Source organism: Saccopteryx leptura, chromosome 6 (genome assembly GCF_036850995.1).
Source record: "Saccopteryx leptura isolate mSacLep1 chromosome 6, mSacLep1_pri_phased_curated, whole genome shotgun sequence".
NCBI classification, from domain to species: Eukaryota; Metazoa; Chordata; class Mammalia; order Chiroptera; family Emballonuridae; genus Saccopteryx; species Saccopteryx leptura.
Window position 1 is genome coordinate 156025646 of NC_089508.1, and position 22315 is coordinate 156047960.

Below are 22315 nucleotides of genomic sequence, written 5' to 3' on the forward strand. Positions count from 1 at the left end.
AACAATTTTGGAGGATTACACAGATCAAGAACTAATAGTGCCTGACCAGGTGGTGGCGCAGTGGATAGAACGTCAGACTGGGATGCCGAGAACCCAGGTTCGAGACCCCGAGGTCACCAGCTTGAGCGTGGGCTCATCTGGTTTGAGCAGAAGCTCACCAGCTTGGACCCAAGGTCGCTGACTCGAGCAAGAAGTAACTCGGTCTGCTGAAGGCCCGCGGTCAAGGCACATATAAGAAGGCAATCAATGAACAACTAAGGTGTCAGAATACGCAACAAAAAACTAATGATTGATGCTTCCCATCTCCCCATTCCTGTCTGTCTCTCTCTCTGTAAAAAAAAAAAAAAAGGTAATAGGCTTGTGTTTCCTAGAAGCTGATACTTAGTTTCCAAATTAAACATAACATATGCTAATATCTTGTACTTTCAGTAAAGGTTTACATTTATCATGATATTGCTAGGATATACTTGGTGTGGTTAAGATTTTTGTAAGAGTTGACCATTATAGTGGGAATTAACAGATGAGACACTACAGCCAGTATGAACTCTGCTACCTTACCCACAAAAACCAGAATAGAAAACAAGCTTACTTCCTGAGAGTAAAGGGAATCAAGGATCCAGCAGCAGTAGTCTAGGGGTTGGCAAATTTTTTTGGTAAAAGGCCAGAGAGTATACATATTAGGCTTTTGGTCAGGTACAGTCTCTGTGTATATTTTTAAACAATCCTTTTAAAAATGTAAAAATAATTTTTAACTCACAGACTGCAAAACAGGCTGTGAGCTGGATTTCACCCACACACAGGCTGCAGTCTGCTATCTCTGGTACAGTCAACAAATGGGGAGTCATGTGATATAGCATATGGGACTATATTAAATAAAGTGATTTGGGGCAGACAAGAGGTGAAGTAGAGGCAAACTGCTGTCAATAATCTAAGCAAGAAGAGCTCAGAGAAAACATGAAGTAAACATGTACGATAAGGCTACATGTGAATACAGATGATGGGAAAGGAAGAAAAAAGGAAACAGGAAGAAAGGAAAAAATTGTGAGCCATATCAAGTGATCAGGAAAACCTCATTCTGCTGCAGGGGTTAGAAGGTGATAACAATGCCAATGCAGTTTTGTGTGACTGACTACACCACTTAAGAACTGAAACTGCCTGACCAGTGGTGGTACAGTGTCAACCTGGGAGGCAGAGGTTGCCAGTTTAAAACCCTGAAGTTGCTAGCTTGAGCTCAGGCTCACTGGCTTGAATACAGGATCATCGACATGATTCCAGGGTCACTAGCTTGCTGGCTTGAGCAAGGGGTCACTGGCTCAGTTGGGCCATCCCACCCCCACCCCATCAAGGCACATATGAGAAGCAATCAATAAATAACTATAGTAAAACAACTATGAGTTAGTACTTCTCATCTCTCTCCTCCCTCTCCCACTTCCTGTCTCTAAAAAAAAAACCCCCCAAAAACTGAAACACTGGCTCCAGCCAACCCTTCAATGACATTAGAAGAGACAAAAGTCCAACAGAAAACTCTTACTGTTATGTAAGCAGCCTATAGTGAGCCAGGGCTGCTTATAAGTCTTTTCCAGCTAAACAATAGTACATACATTTAACTCATGTAATATACTAAGTGAAGAGACACATTTAAGTACACAAAAACAAATTACTTACTACCTACTATGCAACTTACTTTTTATTGAAAGTATCTTGCATTCATAATGGATGTTTTCTGGGTTTTGCCACACATTTTAACGTTAAAGGTTAAAATTTTTCACATGCAAGTAGTGTGAATAGTTTTCCTCATATGAGATCACTGTTATAAAAAGATGACATACCACAAGGGTTGTCTTTTGTCATTGAAGACCTAACAACTATCTAGTTATATTCCCCCAAAACCATAAACTGAGTCTCTAGCCAACATATGCAAAGCTGAAAAGATTAAAAATGCAAAAAACAAGTCCTCAGATCCAATTAAGGGAGCCCTGCTACATATGAGCTAATCAATACCAGTGGTACTCCTTGATTCCAGGAAGCTAAAAGAAATCCTAATAACCACACTCAGAACATTTACTTAAAGTAGCCCTTTTTCCAGCTTCCAATTCATGAATAAAGATAATATATTGTTATTTCTATTTCAGAAAACTTCTACAAGTTTTTATTTACAATGCCAACTTTTATGAGGTCACTAAACTAAAGTTAATTGAAAAAAAAACTAGGCAGAAATCACTTTACAAAGAGGGAAAGCCCAAAATGCCACTTTCTATAGAGAACCCACAATTCAGTTTTATTCAGAGCAAAGAAAAAAACTTTTGATCATACTGGAAGAAACTCAGCCATAGGTTTGGAATCTGTACCCAAACTACACATGCAATGAAGACAATATTCTGCTAATACAATGGATTTGCTGCTGCATTTGTCTACTGTTTGTCTAATATTAACAATTATAAACAGAGCAGTGCAACTAGTATTTGGAACAATCCTTACAGTGTTAGTGTCAGGCACAACATTTCACTTTTCTTCACACCACTGGTTCTCTTTGCGTACCTAGAAGAGATGGATATAAGGACGTACTTTAACTTAAGTAATTTTTCTTAATACTACATCAAATAATCTGTGAGATGGGTCAGAAAAAAACGGATGAAAAACTGGAGAAACACCAGGTTAACATAAACTTCCTAGTCACCCTTCTTTTCCTCCTTAGGTTTTTATTCTGCCCTGCTGAAGTTATCAAAAAAGCAAAGGTAATGGACAATTAGAGCTTCAGTCACCAGAGCTAATGCAGCAAATTCAAATAACTCTATTCACCTTATTTCACCTTGTAGCTATGTCACCAAAATCATTCTGATCTATTCATTTCTTCATCATTCACTAAGCTTCTCTAAAGTAACCTAGTATCCAACCAACACTAGGGGTCTGCTTTTCTGAAGTTGCTATGGCTTATATGTAAGGTCCCAGGTGCAAAAACTGGTTATTAGTAACTGCTAAGGAGTAAATATCAAAGAGCACCTTTGGTTGAAAAGTAACTGTTCTTCTATTTATAAAAAAGCAGTGTCATTCAAGTACTTCTACTCATTTTAGGACACAGAAGGAACCTATCATCCCTCAAATAAAGTCAAGACTCCTTGATACAGATACTTCTTTTCCTGGCATGTTATGGGTTTTATGATTCTCTTTTAAAAAGCATGTGATCAAGAACAAATTGTGGACTACCTACCTGGGCTTCCTCTTCCTCAGTAAAGTCATTTTTGATATTGAAGGTCTTGCGAATCTCCTCAGGAGTTTTCCCCTTGATCATGTTGGCAACAGTCTTGCATGTAACATCAAGCAAACCTTTGATGTCTAAATAGTTTGCAGCCTGTAAAGTGATTGTTATTTTCATTAAAGTATATTTAATATTTTAAACTAAATCCAAACTTAGTGGATCTAATTAAGATTAAAATGCTAGTTAAATTTAGGAAATTAAGTGGAAAACAGTAAGACAGACAAGTTTTGTGAAAGATTATTTGTACATCCCCTTCAACTGTGTAACCTGGTGCTGCCTCCAGTAAACTACATACACTACAAACTACCTCAAATGTTAACGGTTGACCACTTTTGTGTGCACACACACAAGCGCCACATCAAATCTTTTTTTTTTTTCCACCACTTTTTTTTTTTATTCATTTTAGAGAGGAGAGGGAGGGAGAGAGAGAGAGAGAGAGAGAGAGAGAGAGAGAGAGAGGAGAGACAGAGAGAGAGAAGGGAGGGAGGAGCTGGAAGCATCAACTCCCATATGTGCCTTGACCAGGTAAGCCCAGGGTTTCGAACCGGCGACCTCAGCATTTCCAGGTCGACGCTTTATCCACTGCGCCACCACAGGTCAGGCATCCACATCAAATCTTGACAAAACATTTAAAGAATTCAAAAATAGTCAGGCATAGCATTATATTTTCTTGATTTTCTAAAAGAATCAGCTTTTGGTTTCTTTGATTTTCTCTACTGTTTTCCCATTTTCTATTGATTTCTGCACAATAGAAAACATTTCCTTTTTCTTTGAGATAATTTCATCTTTTGCTAGTTTCTTAAGGTAAAAAATTTAGATTGGCCCTGGCCGGTTGGCTCAGCGGTAGAGCGTCGGCCTAGCGTGCGGAGGACCCGGGTTCGATTCCCGGCCAGGGCACACAGGAGAAGCGCCCGTTTGCTTCTCCACCCCTCCGCCGCGCTTTCCTCTCTCTCTCTCTTCCCCTCCCGCAGCCAAGGCTCCATTGGAGCAAAGATGGCCCGGGCGCTGGGGATGGCTCTGTGGCCTCTGCCTCAGGCGCTAGAGTGGCTCTGGTCGCAACATGGCGACGCCCAGGATGGGCAGAGCATCGCCCCCTGGTGGGCTGAGCCTCGCCCCTGGTGGGCGTGCCGGGTGGATCCCGGTCGGGCGCATGCGGGAGTCTGTCTGACTGTCTCTCCCTGTTTCCAGCTTCAGAAAAATGAAAAAAGTTTAGATTACTGATTTGAGACTTCTTTTCCAATGTAGGTGTTTTAGTGCTATCAATTTCCCTGTAATACAACAGCTGCACCTCACAGATTTTCATACGTTGTGTTTCATTTCCATTCAGTTCAAAATACTTTCTAATTTTCCTTTTGATTTCTTCTTTGACTCATGGGTTACTGAGAAGTATGTTAATTTTCAAATAGTTGCAGATTTTCCAGATAGCGTTCTGTTACTGAATTCTAATTTAATTCCACTGTGATCAGAACACACACGTTCTGTGACTTTAATTCTTCCAAATTTGAGACTATTTTATGGCTCAGAACATGTCTACCTTGATGATAAATACATACAAGCAATCCCTCGGTTATGAACAAGACTATGTTCTGTAGGCTTGTTAAGTTGAATTTGACTGTAAGTTGAAACAGGTATTAAATGCAACATATTAAATGCAACTCAGATGTTTGTCTTTAACATACATTTATTTTTACCTTTTTGTGCACATAAATACTTAAACATTTTCAAACCTATCTTGTTCATAACCCAGGGGACTACTTGTAGTATGTATTCTGCTGTCGTTAGATGTAATATTCTATAATGTCAATTAGGACAAGTTTATCAACAGTGTTATTCAAGTCTTCTATATCCTTACTAATTTCTCTATTGTTTTACCAATTATTTAGAAACAGGCATGGAAATATCCAACTATGACTGTAGATTTGTCTATTATCCTTTGAGGTCTACTGGTTTTTAACTTTTTGGAAGTTCTGCATTTAGGCAGATAAATGTTTTAGAATTGTTATGCCCTCAATAATAGACTGATTCCATTATCATTGTACAACGACCCTCTTTAATCCTGGTAATATTCTTTGCCCAGAACACAGTTACTCTAGTTTCCTTTTGATTAATGTTAGCATAATATATATCTCCCCCTTCCCACTTTCAACCTAAGGTGTCTTTTTATATTTGTTTTTTTAGACAGCATAGCTGAGTCTTACTTTTTAACCCAATGTGACAAGCTCTACCCTTTAATTGTACTGTTTAGACCATTTACATTTAATGTGATTATTGATATGTAGATTTGAATTCAGTCATAAAATTCAGTATCAATTAATTTAACAAATTTAACTCTGTAAGAACTGCTAAAGGCTCTGAATTAGAGATTAATTTTATTTTATTCATTAAAAACATACCAGAATAAGTTCAAAAAGTGTTCCTTGGTCAACTTTCAGGAATTCTTGGTCCCATACAGGAATATCATCTGTTCGCTTTTCTTTGTTCTCATCATCCTCAGGAGGAGGAGGATCATCCTTGTGGTGAGTGCACCACTGAATGACCTACAACAGAAACATAAATTTGTTCCTCTGTGGCATTTTGTCACAAGGTCATCATTCCACTGCTGGGCAAGGTTATTTCTATACTGGACTAAGAACTAGCTAGAAGTTGACTTGATAATAAAGTTAGTAGCCAAGCTTGAAAAGCAAAAATGAACCTATCCTTGACCACATAAAAAAGCCTCTATGCAAAAAAATATATAAAGTCACACAGGACATGCCTGACCAGGCAGTGAATGGCACAGTGGATAGATCGTCAACCTGGAATGCTGAGGACCCAGGTTTGAAACCTCCAAGTTGCGGCATGAGAAAGCAATCAATGAACAACTAAAGTGCCGCAACTACAAGTGGATGCTTCCCATCTTTCTCCCTTCCTGTCTCTGTCTCTGTCTCACTCACTCATGAATGAATGAATAAATAAAAATAAAGTCACAAAGGATAAGGACTGGAAAATACCTCCAACATGTACAACCAGCAACGAATTACCCTAGAATACAAAATCTTAAAAATCACTACAGAGTACTCTCCTTCCTTGAAGCATTCCCGTGCTTTCTGCCTTTCACTCCTCTTTTCCCTGCCAACCCCGCCCACGGCACATGTTCCTTGCCTCTCAATTTCCCCTAAGCTCTAAGGATCCCCATGAGACTTGCAAAGGGGGAAGCAACGGGTGGTGGTTGCTCATCCTGAGATAACCCCTGAACCTATCTCTAAGGCCCTCATTTTTCTGACTTTTCAGTGGGCTCATTTCTTTCCCATATTTCTAGAGAACCAAAGTAGGCCCGCCTAGTCTCTCTCCTGTTGCTTTTTTATCCTAGGCCCTTGTTTCACTGTCCCAAGTTCTGCAAAGAGAGTAGCCCCTTCTGAGTGTATTCCTGTCCAGCCAATACATCCTTGCTTTACTTGCTGCAGAGTAAACACTACAAATAAATAAAGATATGAACAGGTCATTCACAAAAAAAATCTGAATAGTGAGCCCTGGTTTGTGGCGCAGTGAATACAGCATTGTCCCAAAGTGTAGAGGTTGTTGGTTCAATCTGCACCAGGGCACATACAGGAACAGATCAATGTTCCTGTTTTTTTCTCTCTCTGTCCTTCTTTCCCTTGCTGTCTAAAACCAATAAATAAATAAAATAAAGTGTAGCACCAAAATGCTGCATCATTACAAAAATTTTTTCATAGCATAACATTGGTGGAAAAAAAATTGAGAAAAAAATGGCAGAGCCAAGAAATTATACTGCCAGGATGCAAAAAAGGGAAAGAAGTATTTCTAGAAGGAAAAACCATGCATAAGGTGCTTTAATGAAATAAACAATAGCTTTTAAGAAGTCTAGTTGTGTAACAAAAACAGAAATTAGTACTTACTTATGTAGGCATTGAAAAATTCTTTAAAGGGGCCTTGGCTGGTTGGCTCAGTGGCAAAGCATCGGCCTGGTGTGTGGAAGTCCCAGGTTTAATTCCTGGTCAGGGCATACAGGAGAAGCGCCAATCTGCTTTTCCACCCTTCCCCTTCTCCCTTCCCTTCTCTCTCTCTCTCCTCCCCCCCTCTCTTCCCCTCCAGCAGCCAAGGCTCCATTGGAGCAAAGTTGGCCCAGGCACTGAGGATGGCTCCATTGCAACTGGAGCAACGCCCCAGATGGGCAAAGCATCACCCCCTAGTGGGCATGCAGGGTGGATCCTGGTCAGGCACATGCGGGAGTCTATCTTTCTGCCTCCCCGCTTCTTACTTCAGAAAAATACAAAAAAAAAAAATTATTTAAAGGATATGTAAAAAATTACTGTTGATTATTACTTATGGAGGTTTTGGTCAGATAAGAGACAAGATTTTATCATGTATTTTTAGTTTTTGGATCATGTGATTACTTAATACACTTAAGTTTAAATATTCATAAGTAATAATGCAAATAAGTTTTAAAAAATCTTATCCTCAAAAGTGGCCCTATGTCCCCCAGCCCATCAGCTCTGATCTCTACACTACCTCTTTGCTTGTTCACTATGCTCTAGCCACCTCAAAAGTAGGGCATGCTCTTGTCATATAGTCAATAGTCAATGCACTTACTCCCACTGTCCAGAATTCTTTTCCCCCACACTGTTAATCTTTGTTCAAAGATCATCTTCTCAGTAAGGCATTTCTTATCTTTATTTTCAAATACCAACCCACTTATTATCTCGTGCTTTTCCATCTGACATATTTCTTATGTGGCATGTTTTCCCCAATACCTAAAAGTTCCTTTTAGAAGCATTTTACATTAGTATAAAATAAAATGTTAATTGCAAGACAATACACAGGAGCCAGAAAGGAGATCTAACTAAATAAAATATAAAGCTTCTAAGCCACAAAATACTATGAACTGACATAACACAGACAGAAACTCTATATAAATAACTCCTATAAAAAGCCCACCAGACTACAAAATGAACCTTGAAAACCAGACACAAAGAACAAATATTGTATAATCCCATTTATATGAGGTGTCCAGAATAGTCTAATTCAGAGATAGAAAATAGAATAGTGGTTACAAGGGGCTGAAGGGAGGACAGAATAGAGAAATTGTTTCAGTTTTGGATAAAGAAAAGATGTCAGTTTGGAGCTGGTTAAAGGTGATGATTGTATAACAATGTAAACTTTAGGTTATGTATTTTATCACTTTTTTTTTGTGACAGAGAGAGGGACAGATAGGGAGAGAGATGAGAAGCATCAATTCTTCATTGCAGCTCCTTAGTTGTTCATTGATTGCTTTCTTGTACGTGCCTTGACTGGACGGCTACAGCAGAGTGAGTGAACCCTTGGTCAAGCCAGCGACCTTGGGCTTTAAGCCAGCTACGTTTGGACTCAAGTCAGATGAGCCCGTGCTCAAGCCGGCAACCTTGGGGTTTCAAACCTGGATCCTCTGTGTTCCAGTCCAACACTCTCTATCCACTGCACCACCACCTGGTCAGGCTATCACAATTTTTTAAATGCCCATTAGAAAGGTGAGCAAAGGAAAATAGACAATGTAGAAAATATAAATGACAAAAACATACGTAAAAATATTCAAGCTTAGAGAAGAATCACTTTTTAACCAGTTTAGGGCAACTAAAAAGCCAATTTAATAGCCAACTGAGGTAAAAGTATGGAAACATACAAAATGTACTAACTAAATCTTGCACCAGGGTCAAGAGAAAGCTTAAGAGGACACTGCACATGATTAGTGACCTTTAAAAAAATCCCTTAAGAGGCCCTGGCCAGTGGATCAGTGGATATATCATTGGCCTGGCATATGAATGTCCTGGGTTCAATTCTGGGTCAAGGAAGTCTGGAGTAGCGACTATCTGCTTCTTTCCTTTTCCTTCTCCCCCTTCTCTCCCTCTTTCCCTCCCACAGCCAGTGGCTCAATTAGTTCAAGCATGGCCCCAGGCGCTGAAGATAGCTCCACTGCAGTGCATCAGCCTCAAGCACTAAGTATAGCTTGGTACTCAAGCACTGGCCCCAGGTGAGGTTGCTGAGTAGATTGTGTTTGGGGTACATACAGGAGTCTGTCTCACTGTCTCCCCTTCTCTCACTTGAAAAAAATCCCTTAGAAAGGGGCTGACTGGAGTAAACCATTCACTTTTCTAATCCTTGCTAGTTTCTCTCCCCCATGTGGAAACTGGCTGCTGTTTTTTGCAGGTAAGAATACAATTTTGGCTCTGTTACAGAGCTATGTGCCCTGAAACACTAAATTCCTATTCAATGTGAACAGCCATTTATGCTTAGACACAAAGTAAGATTATCAACCAAGAAAACAAAAACAAAAACAAAAGTGAATCTTTTATTCTCAAGCTCCTTTTGAGGCATACCCATTCAATGGACAAACAATACAAAAATTTGCTAATCATAATACTGTTATATTTAAGTAATTTAAATGTGTTAAGCCTGACCCGGCGGTGGTGCAGTGGATAGAGCGTCAGACTGGGACGCGGAACCCTGGGTTCAAGACCCCGAGGTCGCCAGCTTGAGCGCGGGCTCATGGGGCTTGAACAAGGCTCACCAGCTTGAGCCCAAGATCGCTGGCTCGAGCAAGGGGTCACTCAGTCTGCTGTAGCCTCCCCCCCTCAAGGCACATATGAGAAATCAATCAATGGACAACTAAGGAATCACAACGAAGAATTGATATTTCTCATCCCTCTCCCTTCCTGTCTGTCTATCCCTCTCTCTGACTGTCTCTACCACAAAAAAATAAATAAATAAAAAATGTGTTAATGAAAAGGCTAGGTAACTCAAATATTCACAAGGCCTGATTAAATAAACTAAAATAAATATTTAGAGAGTCATACCATGGTTTTCTTTTTTATAAAAGAAAGCTAGCTCAGTATCAATATAGAAAGATCACCAAAATATTGTGAAATGAGAAAAGAAAAATGAAAAAATATACAAGTGTGTAGTTTGCTAGCTTACCTTTTTTAATATTGCTGCATTAACATTTGGTAGAGGAACTGGATCATCATCGCCTTCATCATCCATTCCCAAATCTAACAAAACCAGAAGAGTGCCATTATTTCCTAATTTCAGTATAACATTTATACCAAACCAGGCTATTTCTCAAAGTAACCTGTGTGACAACTTGTCTGATAAGAACAGTTCCTGTAACAGCATTTAAAATTGGTTGTTCTGCCCTGGCCAGATAACTCAGTAAGTAAGAGCATCATGTGAAGTGCAGAGGTTGCCGGTTTGATCCCCAGTTAGGGAACATACAGAAACAGGTTGATGTTCCTATCTCTCTCTCCCCTTCTTCTCTCGCTAAAAATCAGTAAATAAACATAAGAAATAAAATAAAATTGGTGGTTCCTAACAAGAAGTCCATGAACCACCCAAAACTAAAACACTGTGACAAATAAAGGATTATAAAGAATTCTTCCCTGGCAGGTTGGCTCAGTGGTAGAACGTCGGCCTGGTGTGCAGAAGTCCCGGGTTCGATTCCCGGCCAGGGCACACAGGAGAAGCGCCCATCTGCTTCTCCACCCCTCCCCCTCTCCTTCCTCTCTGTCTCTCTCTTCCCCTCCCGCAGAGAGGCTCCATTGGAGCAAAGATGGCCCGGGCGCTGGGGATGGCTCCTTGGCCTCTGCCCCAGGCGCTAGAGTGGCTCTGGTCGCGACAGAGCGATGCCCCGGAGGGGCAGAGCATCACCCCCTGGTGGGCAGAGCGTCGCCCCCTGGTGGGTGTGCCGGGTGGATCCAGGTCAGGTGCATGCGGGAGTCTGTCTGACTGTCTCTCCACATTTCCAGCTTCAGAAAAATACAAAAAAAAAAAAAAAAGAATTCTTAAGTAGGAGGAAAATGACTTAGTAAGTGTGACTGGGATGACTGGGCAGCCATTTAAATAAAGCCAAACCCTTATCTTTCCTCTACTACTCTTTCCAGATGGACTGCATTTATAAAAATAAAACAAGTAACAGAACCTCACATAACATACACAACAAATTATGCAGCCATTGACAAAAACAAGGCAGGCAGCTTCATACATTCTAGTATAATTCCAAGTTTTAAAAACAAGGAATAAAAAGATACACGTGGCCCTGGCCAGCCTGCTCAACGGATAGTGCCGGCCCAGTGCGCAGAACTCAGGTTTGATCTCCAGCCAGGGCACACGTGAGAAGCGTCCATCTACTTCTCTTCCCCTTCCTCTCTCCCTTCTCTTTCTCTTTCCCTCTTGCAGCTAGTGGCTCAGCTGGTCTGAGCATTGGCCTCAGGTGCTGAGGGATAGCTCCACTGATTCGAGCATCAGTCCCAGATGGAGGTTGTCAGGTGGATCCTGGTAGGGGCACATGTGGGGGTCTGTCTCTCTATTCCCCCCTCCTCTCACTTAATAAAAAAAGATATGTTACCTGAATAAAAAATGGGAATATATTTATATTTAAAATATCTCCATAAGGATACATAAGGAACTGTTAAAAATATTATGTCTAGGGAAGTTAATGAGAATTTGGGTTGAGTGATTCAGTTTCAAGGTCATACATCTTGCACACATTACCTATAATTTTGAATTTATAAGCTCTCATAAAAAGGTCTAACTTCCAGACTCTCAAAATGGTTGGTACAAAAGAGGAAGTTGCACAGAAGAAAGATATCCCAGAAGAAACTAGAGAAACAAAAACTTACAGCCCAGACTAAATTCAGCATAAAATAAATAGTAATAAAACTAAAAGCTGAGGGGATAACTGCAGTGCTCTGCAGTGTTGCCTAGATGGGATAAGGTTGCAGGTTCTATCCCTGCAACTAGGTGAAGCCAAAGGATTCTGTGCATGTCTCTCTCCCTTCCTCTATCTAATAAAAAACAATTTAAACAAAGAAAAGTAAAAGCACAAAATGGTTGGCAAAGTCCACAGATAAAACTTAACATAAAAATTCATGTTACTTAAAGGTTCTATATATTTTTCAAACCAAATGGGTCTGTCCTTTGGTTTCTAGAAGACTAAGAAAAGCTGCCAAAGAAAAGTTATTTAATAGTAGCACATACCAAGATTAGAGGCCAAAAATTACTACAGTAGCCTGACCAGGTGGTGGCGCAGTGGATAGAGCGTTGGACTGAGATGCGGAGGACCCAGGTTCGAGACCCCGAGGTCGCCAGTTTGAGCGCGGGCTCATCTGGTTTGAGCAAAAGCTCACCAGCTTGGACCCAAGGTCGCTGGCTCGAGAAAGGGGTTACTCGATCTGCTGAAGGCCCGGGGTCAAGGCACATATGAGAAAGCAATCAATGAACAACTAAGGTGTTGCAACGTGCAATGAAAAACTAATGATTGGCCCTGGCCGGTTGGCTCAGTGGTAGAGCGTTGTCCTGGCGTGCAGGAGTCCCGGGTTCGATTCCCGGCCAAGGCACACGGGAGAAGGGCCCATTTGCTTCTCCACCCCTCCCCCTCTCCTTCCTTTCTGTCTCTCTCTTCCCCTCCCACAGCCAAGGTTCCGTTGTAGCAAAGTTGGCCCAGGCGCTGAGGATGGCTCTATGGTCTCTGCCTCAGGCACTAGAATGGCTCTGGTTGCAACAGATGGGCACAGCATCGCCCCCTGGTGGGCATGCTGGGTGGATCCTGGTCGGGAGCATGCGGGAGTCTGTCTGACTGCCTCCCCGTTTCAAACTTCAGGAAAAAAAAAAAAAGAAAAAGAAAAAAAGAGAGAAAAACTAATGATTGATGCTTCTCATCTCCGTTCCCGTCTGTCTGTCCCTGTCTATCCCTCTCTCTGTCTCTCTCTATATATATATAAAAAAATTACTACAGTACTATATTGGTGTACCAGAGTATCATTTATGCTGACATGGCCAGTGTTGAATCAAACATTTGACTCCCTGATATATCCAGGTGCTGTCCTAGGCAGTTGAGAGGCAGCAATGAATACCAGACAGGAGGAATTATTGCAATTTTAGAGTAGATCAGGATATCTCACAGAGAAGATATCATTTTATTATAACTTTAAAAGAGCAGAGAACACCTACAGAAAGGAAATGGCAAATGCAAAGGCCTTCTAAGGGGAGAGTCTGGCATGTTCTAAAAACACTAAGGTATCTAGTGTTGCTAGAGCAGGGCTGGCAAGGGTGAAAGGAACAGATGAGATCTATGAACAGGGGACTAATAGAAATAGGGCCTTCTGCATTTTGGCTACTGTATTGGAAAGAGACCACAGAGAGCTGAGGGAAAAGAGGGAAACTAATTATGGGGCAAGCAATATGGCACAAAGTGGTGGCTTAAACAAGATTTATAGCCACGGAAGAAGAAATGGTGTAATTCAGTATGTATTTTGAAGGTAGAGGCAATAGAGCTTGCCAACAGATGCGAAATAGAATGTAAAAGGAGTCAGAGAAGACTAAGGTTTAAGACATGATGAATTGCCATTAATTGATATGGAAAAGGGTGTCAAGAACTGTGATTTTGAAGGGCAGAGAATCAAGAACACTACTTTCAGCCTGACCTGTGGTGGCGCAGTGGTGAGAGAGAGCATCAACCTGGAATGCTGAAGTCACTGATTCGAAACCCCAGGCTTGCCTGGTCACAGCACATATGAGAAGCAACTATGAATTGATGCCCCCCACCCCTGCCTTTCTCTCTCTCTTCCCCCCTCTTTAAAACCAATAAAAACAATCCTTAAAAAAAAAAAAAAAAACTCTTACTTTCATAGGTTTGAGATATTAATTAGATATGTAAGGGTGGACCAAGAGGTTAAATATGCAAGTCTAAAAATCAAAAAAAGAGATCTTAACTGTAGGTAAGTGTGGGAATTAGTGTACAGATGGCTTATAACACTATGAAACTTTAGCTGACCAAGGGAATCAATCAGTAGAGATGCAGTGAAGAGGTACAATGATTAAGTATGCCCTGAAGAACTTCAGGCTTTAAAGACAGGGAGATAGAAGGCTGTGGGAGAGGTACTAGTAAGTACAGTATCCTGGAAGCCAAATGCAGAAGAATCATCAACCGTCAAATGCTGTCAATAAGTCTAGATGAGAAATGAAACAGATGATGCACTTGATATAATATGGAGGTAACTGAGCTTAACAAGTAGTCCCAGTGGAGTACAGATTCAAAAAGTATCTTATTTTCCTAAATGGGTTAGAGTTATTCATCTCCCTGCTCCTTCTTCCCACCAATGTCTTTCCCTGATCCCATCTCTGCCCAGAGTAAAACTGTAAAATGGTAATAACCTAATTTGGATCAAGCCACATACTCTATTCCTGAACTAATATAAAATAGTTTTACTCAAAGGGAAAAAAAAAAAGTTTCAATATGTAAAATACTTGTGTTTGGGAAATTAAGATTTAGAGAAAATAATATAAAAGACCATCTTGTTTAGATCCAATGTCATTTGGAAGAGTTACGTCACATTAAAAATAGGGGACTTAAGGTTGTAAAGGATTCCTTCTCTAGCATTTAAACTAAGGATTTGCACATTTTTTTGCTTTTAGACTGAATGTACAAGTAGCAAGTCATTTCTTTAAGATATTTAGTTTCAAGGACTCCTGAAAGACACCTGTATCCTGATACCACACCCTGTACTTGAACAAATCAGTTAATCCACATGTATCCAAGCCAAGATTTTCACTTCTGATTGTCCTGTGATTAGAAGGTTTTATTTTTGTTTCATAAGTCACGAAAAAGCCCATAACTAGAAACACTACAGATGCAAAACAAGGAAAGCAGTAAGTCACTGAACTCTATCGACTCTAGTCCTCACAAGCCTAGAATTCTATATAAACCACTGTAAGACAGAGCCAAATGCTATGGAGGAAAAGAATTATTTAACTGTTGCTATCATTCCACTTGATTTAGTGATCGAAGTTAGTGTGAAAAACCTTCAAGGAGCCCTATGTTTTCACACTGGCAAACAATTCCTTGAAGCTGCACAAGACAGATTAGTGTGCTAGGCACCAACAATGATGAAATAAAAAAACTTTCATTGCCAAAGCAAGTATTCAAGCAGCAACTGTGGTATCAGTTTCTATATTTTCTAGATAAAGCCTTATTCACCTGCCTTTAGGGACACTTGGATGGCTTTCATACTCTTTTATCAGTGACCATACCATAGTTCTTCATTCAATAGGTACTTGATGGCCTGACCAGGTGGCGCAGTGGATAGAGTGTCTGACTGGGATGCAGAGGACCCACGTTCGAGACCCCGAGGTCACCAGCTTGAGCGCGGGCTCATCTGGTTTGAGCAAAAGTTCACCAGCTTGGACCCAAGGTTGCTGACTCGAGCAAGGGGTTACTCGGTCTGCTGAAGGCCCACGGTCAAGGCACATATGAGAAAGCAATCAATGAACAACTAAGGTGTCACAATGCACAATGAAAAACTAATGATTGATGCTTCTCATCTCTCCATTCCTGTCTGTCTGTCCATCTCTCTGACTCTCTTTGTCTGTTAAAAAAAAAAGAAGTGGGAGACATTCAACAAATGAATGAGATAGACTCAAGATACAGAAAATCTCCCTGGCCAGGTAGCTGGTTAGAGCCTTGTGGAAATAGGCCAAGATTGTGGTTCCATCCTGTGTCAGGGAACCATACAGGAATAAACCAATGAATGCATAAATAACAACAAACATCAATAGGTACTTGATGAACAGTGACTATGGGATGTACCAAGGGATTTACAACTTAATGGAAATGTAAGTTGTAAATGTAAGTGCCACATGATTGGTATCAATGACAAAAAATAATTATATATTCAGCTTATTAGCAAACAGAAGTCACATTCTAAGAAAACTGAAGACACACCCTCTGCAATTCAGCTTCTGCCTCTACCACACATAATATCTGCTGTTAGAAGTCCTCTAACTTATTAATTGTGAAGTCCTAAGTGACCAGTCTACAGATATGAATCAGCTAATTATTCTGGTCACCTCAAAATGCTACCCACTTACTTTGGTTTCCACAAATCCTATTTTTTTTGCTGATTCTCCACTTCTGACTTCTTTTTTTTTGTTTGTTTGTTTGTATTTTTCCGAAGTTGGAAACGGGAAGGCAGTCAGACAGACTCCCACATACACATGACCAGGATCTACCCAGCATGCCCACCAGGGGCAATGCTCCGCCCATCTGGGGCATTGCTCTGTTGCAACCAGAGCCATTCTAGCGCCTGAGGCAGAGGCCACAGAGCCATCCTCAGCGCCCGGGCCAACTCTGCTCCAACGGAGCCTTGGCTGTGAGAGGGGAAGAGAGAGGCAGAGGAAGGAGAGGGGGAGGGGTGAAGCAGATGGGCACTTCTCCTGTGTGCCCTGGCCAGGAATTGAACCCAGGACTCCTGCACGCCAGGCCGATGCTCTAGCACTGAGCCAACCAGCCAGGGCCTCCACTTCTGACTTCTATACTCCTGCCTCAGTATGGCCACCTGCCAACCTCATTTACTCACACAGATAGTCTCATATACTCTCATAACCCACCATACAAAGTAAGTCTGCTTATCTCCAGAAGCCTACAACTCAGACATCAAGATCTACACACTCAACTGCCTATAGACTGTTACCAAGATTACTGAAGGAATTTCAAACACACATAACACGTTCAAGCTCAAAGCCATTTTCCTTTCATTAATCCTCTCAATCCCGTTCTTCAGCTCTACCAACTATATATCACAATCTCACCCCACTCCAAAAACCCCCAACTAAAAAACTTCAATTTTACTTTTCTCTAACACATTCTCTCTACCTCAGAATGATCTCCCAAACATCCTATTTCTACTAGATATGAAATATCCCATTAGGACTACACACTGGAGTCTCTCCACAAGTCTGAAGAATAGCATCAGCCAAGATAGTCCCATACCATCCCTTGGCACACAACTTTATTAATTATGCCACGTAACAATTTGACTTGTTTGGTGTCTGCCTCCCTTCCTGGTTTAAAAATCCTTCAAAGGCAAAGACCATTTCTCACTTACCCTCTTTTCACTAGAACAGTAGTCGGCAAACTCATTAGTCAACAGAGCCAAATATCAATAGTACAATTGATGCAAGCCAAATTTTTTAAACTTAAACTATATAGATAGGTACATTGTTATCAACTTAATTAGGGTACTCCTAAGCTGGCCAGAGAGCTGCACTGAAGGGGCCAAAGAGACGCATGAGCCGCGGTTTGCGGACCACTGCACTAGAATACGGCTAATGCTTGGCACATAACTTCTCTTCACTTTAAGTATCTAAAAGCCACAGATCTTCCCTACATAGATACATTTGATGTTTAAGAACTAAAGAACATCTTTACTACTAAGTTTTTGTTCACCAACTCTAGAAACTGATTTGTATACAGATTTGTATGTCTCCATACAAATCTAGCCCACTGGTAATACTAAGAAGAGATCTACCCTAACTAGTAAGTTTCAAAATGTTTCAGAACCTGTTATTCCTTCTTTGCTGTGCTGCACAGATACTTTGCAGCAGTTTCAAAGGAATGACAAAAAAGACAAAAGAAAAAAACAAATAGTAAAAAAAAAAAGCTGATGGTCTGCGGTCTGCTCAGTTTACAATCTACTCAGTTTACTCCCTCTGTTGAAACAAGGCGCTCTATTTAGTTACCTCATAGAAGGGATCTTTTTCAAAGGCTTTAATTTTTTGTCATTAGAAACTGAACCTAACAGAAATTGGACATTTCAACGTTAGCTTATGGTATTATTTATTTATTTATTAAGGAAAAACAAACCCCATTAAATTCAGACAATGCAGAAAGGACAACCTGTATCAGAAAAACATAGTTAATAATTTAAATGTAAAAAAAATGTAAACTTGGCCCTGGCCGGTTGGCTCAGCGGTAGAGCGTCGGCCTAGCATGCGGAGGACCCGGGTTCGATTCCCAGCCAGGGCACACAGGAGAAGCGCCCATTTGCTTCTCCACCCCTCCGCCGCGCTTTCCTCTCTGTCTCTCTCTTCCCCTCCCGCAGCCAAGGCTCCATTGGAGCAAAGATGGCCCGGGTGCTGGGGATGGCTCTGTGGTCTCTGTCTCAGGCTCTAGAGTGGCTCTGGTCGCAACATGGCGACGCCCAGGATGGGCAGAGCATCGCCCCCTGGTGGGCAGAGCGTCACCCCTGGTGGGCGTGCCGGGTGGATCCCGGTCGGGCGCATGCGGGAGTCTGTCTGACTGTCTCTCCCTGTTTCCAAGCTTCAGAAAAATGAAAAAAGAAAAGAAAAAAAAAAAAAAAAAAAAGTAAACTTGACCCCTTCATACTCTTGAGCCCTTTGACAGATTGTTACTTGTATAAATTCGATATTCACAGGTTATCTCAAACCACTTATTTTTCCCCCTTTCCCCTGGATCCAGGTTTTTAAATAAACTTACCTTCTAACATGGTCTTGATAGTCACAGACTGTTTAGCAATTTCAACATCGACTTCAAATATCTCTCCATCAGAACTCTGCAATTTAATTGAGGGCATCTAAAAAAAATGCATTATATTAAATTTGAAATGTAAGAGATATTAGTTCTATAAAACATTTCATCAACTACAGTCTGTTACAAACAAACCCTCTATACTTTATTAACTATAAAATCCTAAGGACCTGTAGTTTATAGCCCTATAAAACTCTGAGTGGACAATCACAGGCTAACACACAAGTGTTCATACAAAATTTTTTCAAAGTATAAATCATAGGATCAGAAGCTTTTAAGGTCTGCCCTACTGAACTCATTACTGGCATATAAATTTAAGTTATATGCCATACTTTTGATGCAAACTTATTTAAATAAGATAGTTTTCCCCTAGTGAGACTTACCAGTGAAAAATGAGTTCAGACAAGAGTGGATCAGGACATATTTATGCATGATCACGTTAACAATCAAAGATCTAAGGATGGCCTGACCACGCGGTGGCGCAGTGGATAGAGTGTCAGACTGGGATGTGGAAGGACCCAGGTTCAAGACCCCAAGTTCACCAGCTTGAGCACGGGCTCACCTGGCTTGAGCAAAAATCTCACCAGCTTGGACCAAGGGTCGCTGACTCGAGCAAGGGATTATTCGGTCTGCTGAAAGCCCGCAGTTAAGGCACATAAGAGAAAGCAATCAATGAACAACTAAGGTGTCGCAACGAAAAACTGATGATTGATGCTTCTCATCTCTCTCTGTTCCTGTCTGTCTGTCCCTATCTATCCCTCTCTCTGACTCTCTCTGTCCCTGTAAAAAAAAAAAAAAAAAAAAAGATCTAAGGATGGGCAGATGTCAATCTAATTCCCTAAGCCAAATAAGAAACTGAAACTGCAGAGTTCTTTTTATAGTTTATTACTGAGTGTCCAAGTTTGAGATCTTTTGCCAAAATCCTCACAGTATAACCTATTACTTGCTTCAAAAAACTTATTAACTCAGATTAATTATGAGTCAGGAAAAAAAATACCTCATACATACAAGTTAATTAAGCAAAAGGATGTGACTGGATTCTGGAAAAAAAAAAACCAAACCTTTAAAATTAAACATTCTAAACCAGCAACTTCTTAGCAATCTTCTCGTGGGGAGAGAGGGTTTAGGGAAGGGAGGGAAGGGCAGCAATACCTCACTATAAATATTAACTCAAGACCTCTTCCAATTTCGAGTATAGATTTTTAAAGGTCCCATGCTTCTGAGAAACTCATAATATTGTGATGTCACTATTAACTTGAAAGTGGAGAATTTGGCATTTAAAACATCCATTGCAACAATTTCAGGTTTAAAGACTTACGACTCATTTCAATGTTAAAATATTCATCCAGCTTTTTCCAGACAATTATCTCCAAACCCCAAACAATAGGAAAAATTGAAGCAAAAAGGTAAGGGTATGTTTTAAAACCAAGCACTGAAATATCCTGCCATCACTGACCCAGGGTTGTAAAGAATCGAATTTCACTTTTCAGTTCACAAATATGTCTGCTTCTCTATGTTGCTCTGCACTTGCCAATAATGCAGAGGGCCCAGGGCAGAGGACCTTCCCTGTGACAAGGCAGTAACAAAAGGTATCTCCAAAAGAAGTATTTGAATGTGAGTACAACTTTTAATTACAAAATATTCTATGTTCTTTTTATGTTCCATAGTACTAGAATAAACATTACAGAATCACAAGTCTGGTAATGCAATTGATAAAATTACTTTTAAGCAAAGTGACTATTTCATATTTCTTTAAAATAACTCAATAAATAGCAAGATCTGCTTAGTCATAGTCAAATTCGTGTATTAGATTACTCTTAAGGGAGTTGAGGTCTTATTAAATAGCAGGGAGTCAATCAGCTCATCTGTAATTCGATGTATTTTGTAATCCTAAACTTAATATTCAAAGAGAACTTTTTTTAGTGTTATACAATTGGAATTCGGTGCAAAATTTTTAGATAATAATGGATTAAATTTTGCTCTGACATGCTTCCAAGACCATTCCTTCAGTTCTTTAGGCTCCTGTAGTTAGAATTTAAATCACTCTCCATGACTGGCATGATGTGGGTTCTAACAACATCATAAGGGGAAGAAAATGTTTTAAGTGACCCGAAATTCTGACACCTTTCATTGGGCAGAGGGGGTAAGTCTGCATTGCTCTACAACAAAGACACCTCCTATTGCGACGCTAGATTAAAAAAAAAAAAATTCATGACCTAGTCTCCATTAAAAAGTGAACCAAATCAGGTGAACGTTCTACCTCTTTTTAAAAGCCAGACACCTTAAGTTTTACAGAGTTAGGGTTCCTCAAAGTCACACCCCATGACTACAGTACCTGCTATTACAAGTTGTTTTACCAACTGCAGGCTGTGACAAATTAACAGAAACATTCAAAAGCAGCAGGCGACTATTTGCTCAGCTGGCGAAAGAATCGGTGACTAGTGACGCCAGAGACAGAGGAAAGAAAGGACCAACGCTCCCAGACCATCACCGCCACGCTCCCTCAGACACCAAAACACAAACACACACCAACGCTCACGACAGCCATGGGACCTCCATTAAAAACCCCCGCCGCCATCCCCACCAGGAGTCCCCGAGGCCGGCAAGCTCAACACCAAGGGAGGTCTCGGGCCGCAGCCTGGGCCTTGCAGCGGAGCTCCGCGCCGGCTGATGCTCGTCCCAAGGAGACAAGGCCCAATCCCGGGCTCGGCTCGCACCTTCTCCCGGACGCCCATGGGGCTTCGTGAAGACGCGCGGCCGAAAGAGGCCTCGCCGAGTGGAGGAGCAGAATGGGAGAACGGCGTCTGAAACGGGCTGCCTCGGGCCTGAGGGAAGGCCAGGCCCAGGTACCTCCCGCCTCAGGCGGACCGAAGCCGCAACAGTGCGGCCACCAGCTAGCAACCAGCGGCGCCACCGCCTCTTCAGCTCTGTCGGCGACTACTCACCGTGCTCGGTCTCAAGAAGAGAGCGGGCCGGAGGCTGACGAAAGCGGAGCAGTCAGCAGACACAACAGAAGAAGGTGGGAAACAAGGCCACTTAACAACAGCGCGGCGCGGCGTCGGCCTTTATATGAGCGGCGCAGGCGTCGAGGACCCGGGCCCCGTGGCGTCACCGAGCCGGCAGGGCTGGCCGCCGAGTTCGCCTGACGGCACGTGGACGACTGCAGGGCGGCTCCAGGACGCAGGGGGGGTGGGGGTGGAGGGGCGGAGCCGGGACTGGAGACTGCGGGCGCGGCGGGGCAGGGCGGGGCTGGGTTCTTAACCGCACCCTCGAAAGCTGGCCTTGCTGTCCTCAGAGGCAACAGGAACTGAACGATGTACTCCGTGACCTGCAAGGGTCCTTCAGGCAGCGACTGCCCTAAGATCAATTGAAGACCCACCCCAATCCTGAGAAGCCTAGAAACTACTGGTGTACGGAGCCGTTGGGGGTGGTATTTGGGAGGGGCTGTTGCTCCCTTTTCAAAATGGGAAACGGGCCCAGAGGAAGAAGGTGGATGGGATTTGCAGTCGCCGCTGAGAGTCTGTTCAGGGCCCCGGGCCCCTCCCCTGAACCTGAGTTAACTCACTGTCCGCAGTAACCCATGAGGTGAAATATCATTACCCGTTTTCTCCTTTAAACGTGAAGGAACAGGTTTCCAACGGTGGCAGAACGCGTAGATGACCTGCAGTTTGGTGACCTGCACCCTTATTTCCTACTATGGATTTCTG

At 41.8% G+C, this 22315-nt stretch overlaps 1 protein-coding gene across 1 annotated transcript; it reads right to left on the bottom strand.

Annotated features, from left to right (window-relative positions):
• Positions 1-1669: 1669 nt before the first annotated feature.
• Positions 1670-21711, bottom strand: SKP1 (S-phase kinase associated protein 1). The gene is made up of 6 exons (XM_066343558.1): positions 21554-21711; positions 18558-18654; positions 10205-10278; positions 5650-5793; positions 3209-3349; positions 1670-2538 (listed from the first exon to the last, which is right to left on the bottom strand). The coding sequence occupies exons 2-6, from the start codon at positions 18652-18654 to the stop codon at positions 2503-2505; spliced, it is 492 nt and encodes a 163-aa protein (XP_066199655.1). The 5' UTR covers positions 21554-21711; the 3' UTR covers positions 1670-2502.
• Positions 21712-22315: the final 604 nt, after the last annotated feature.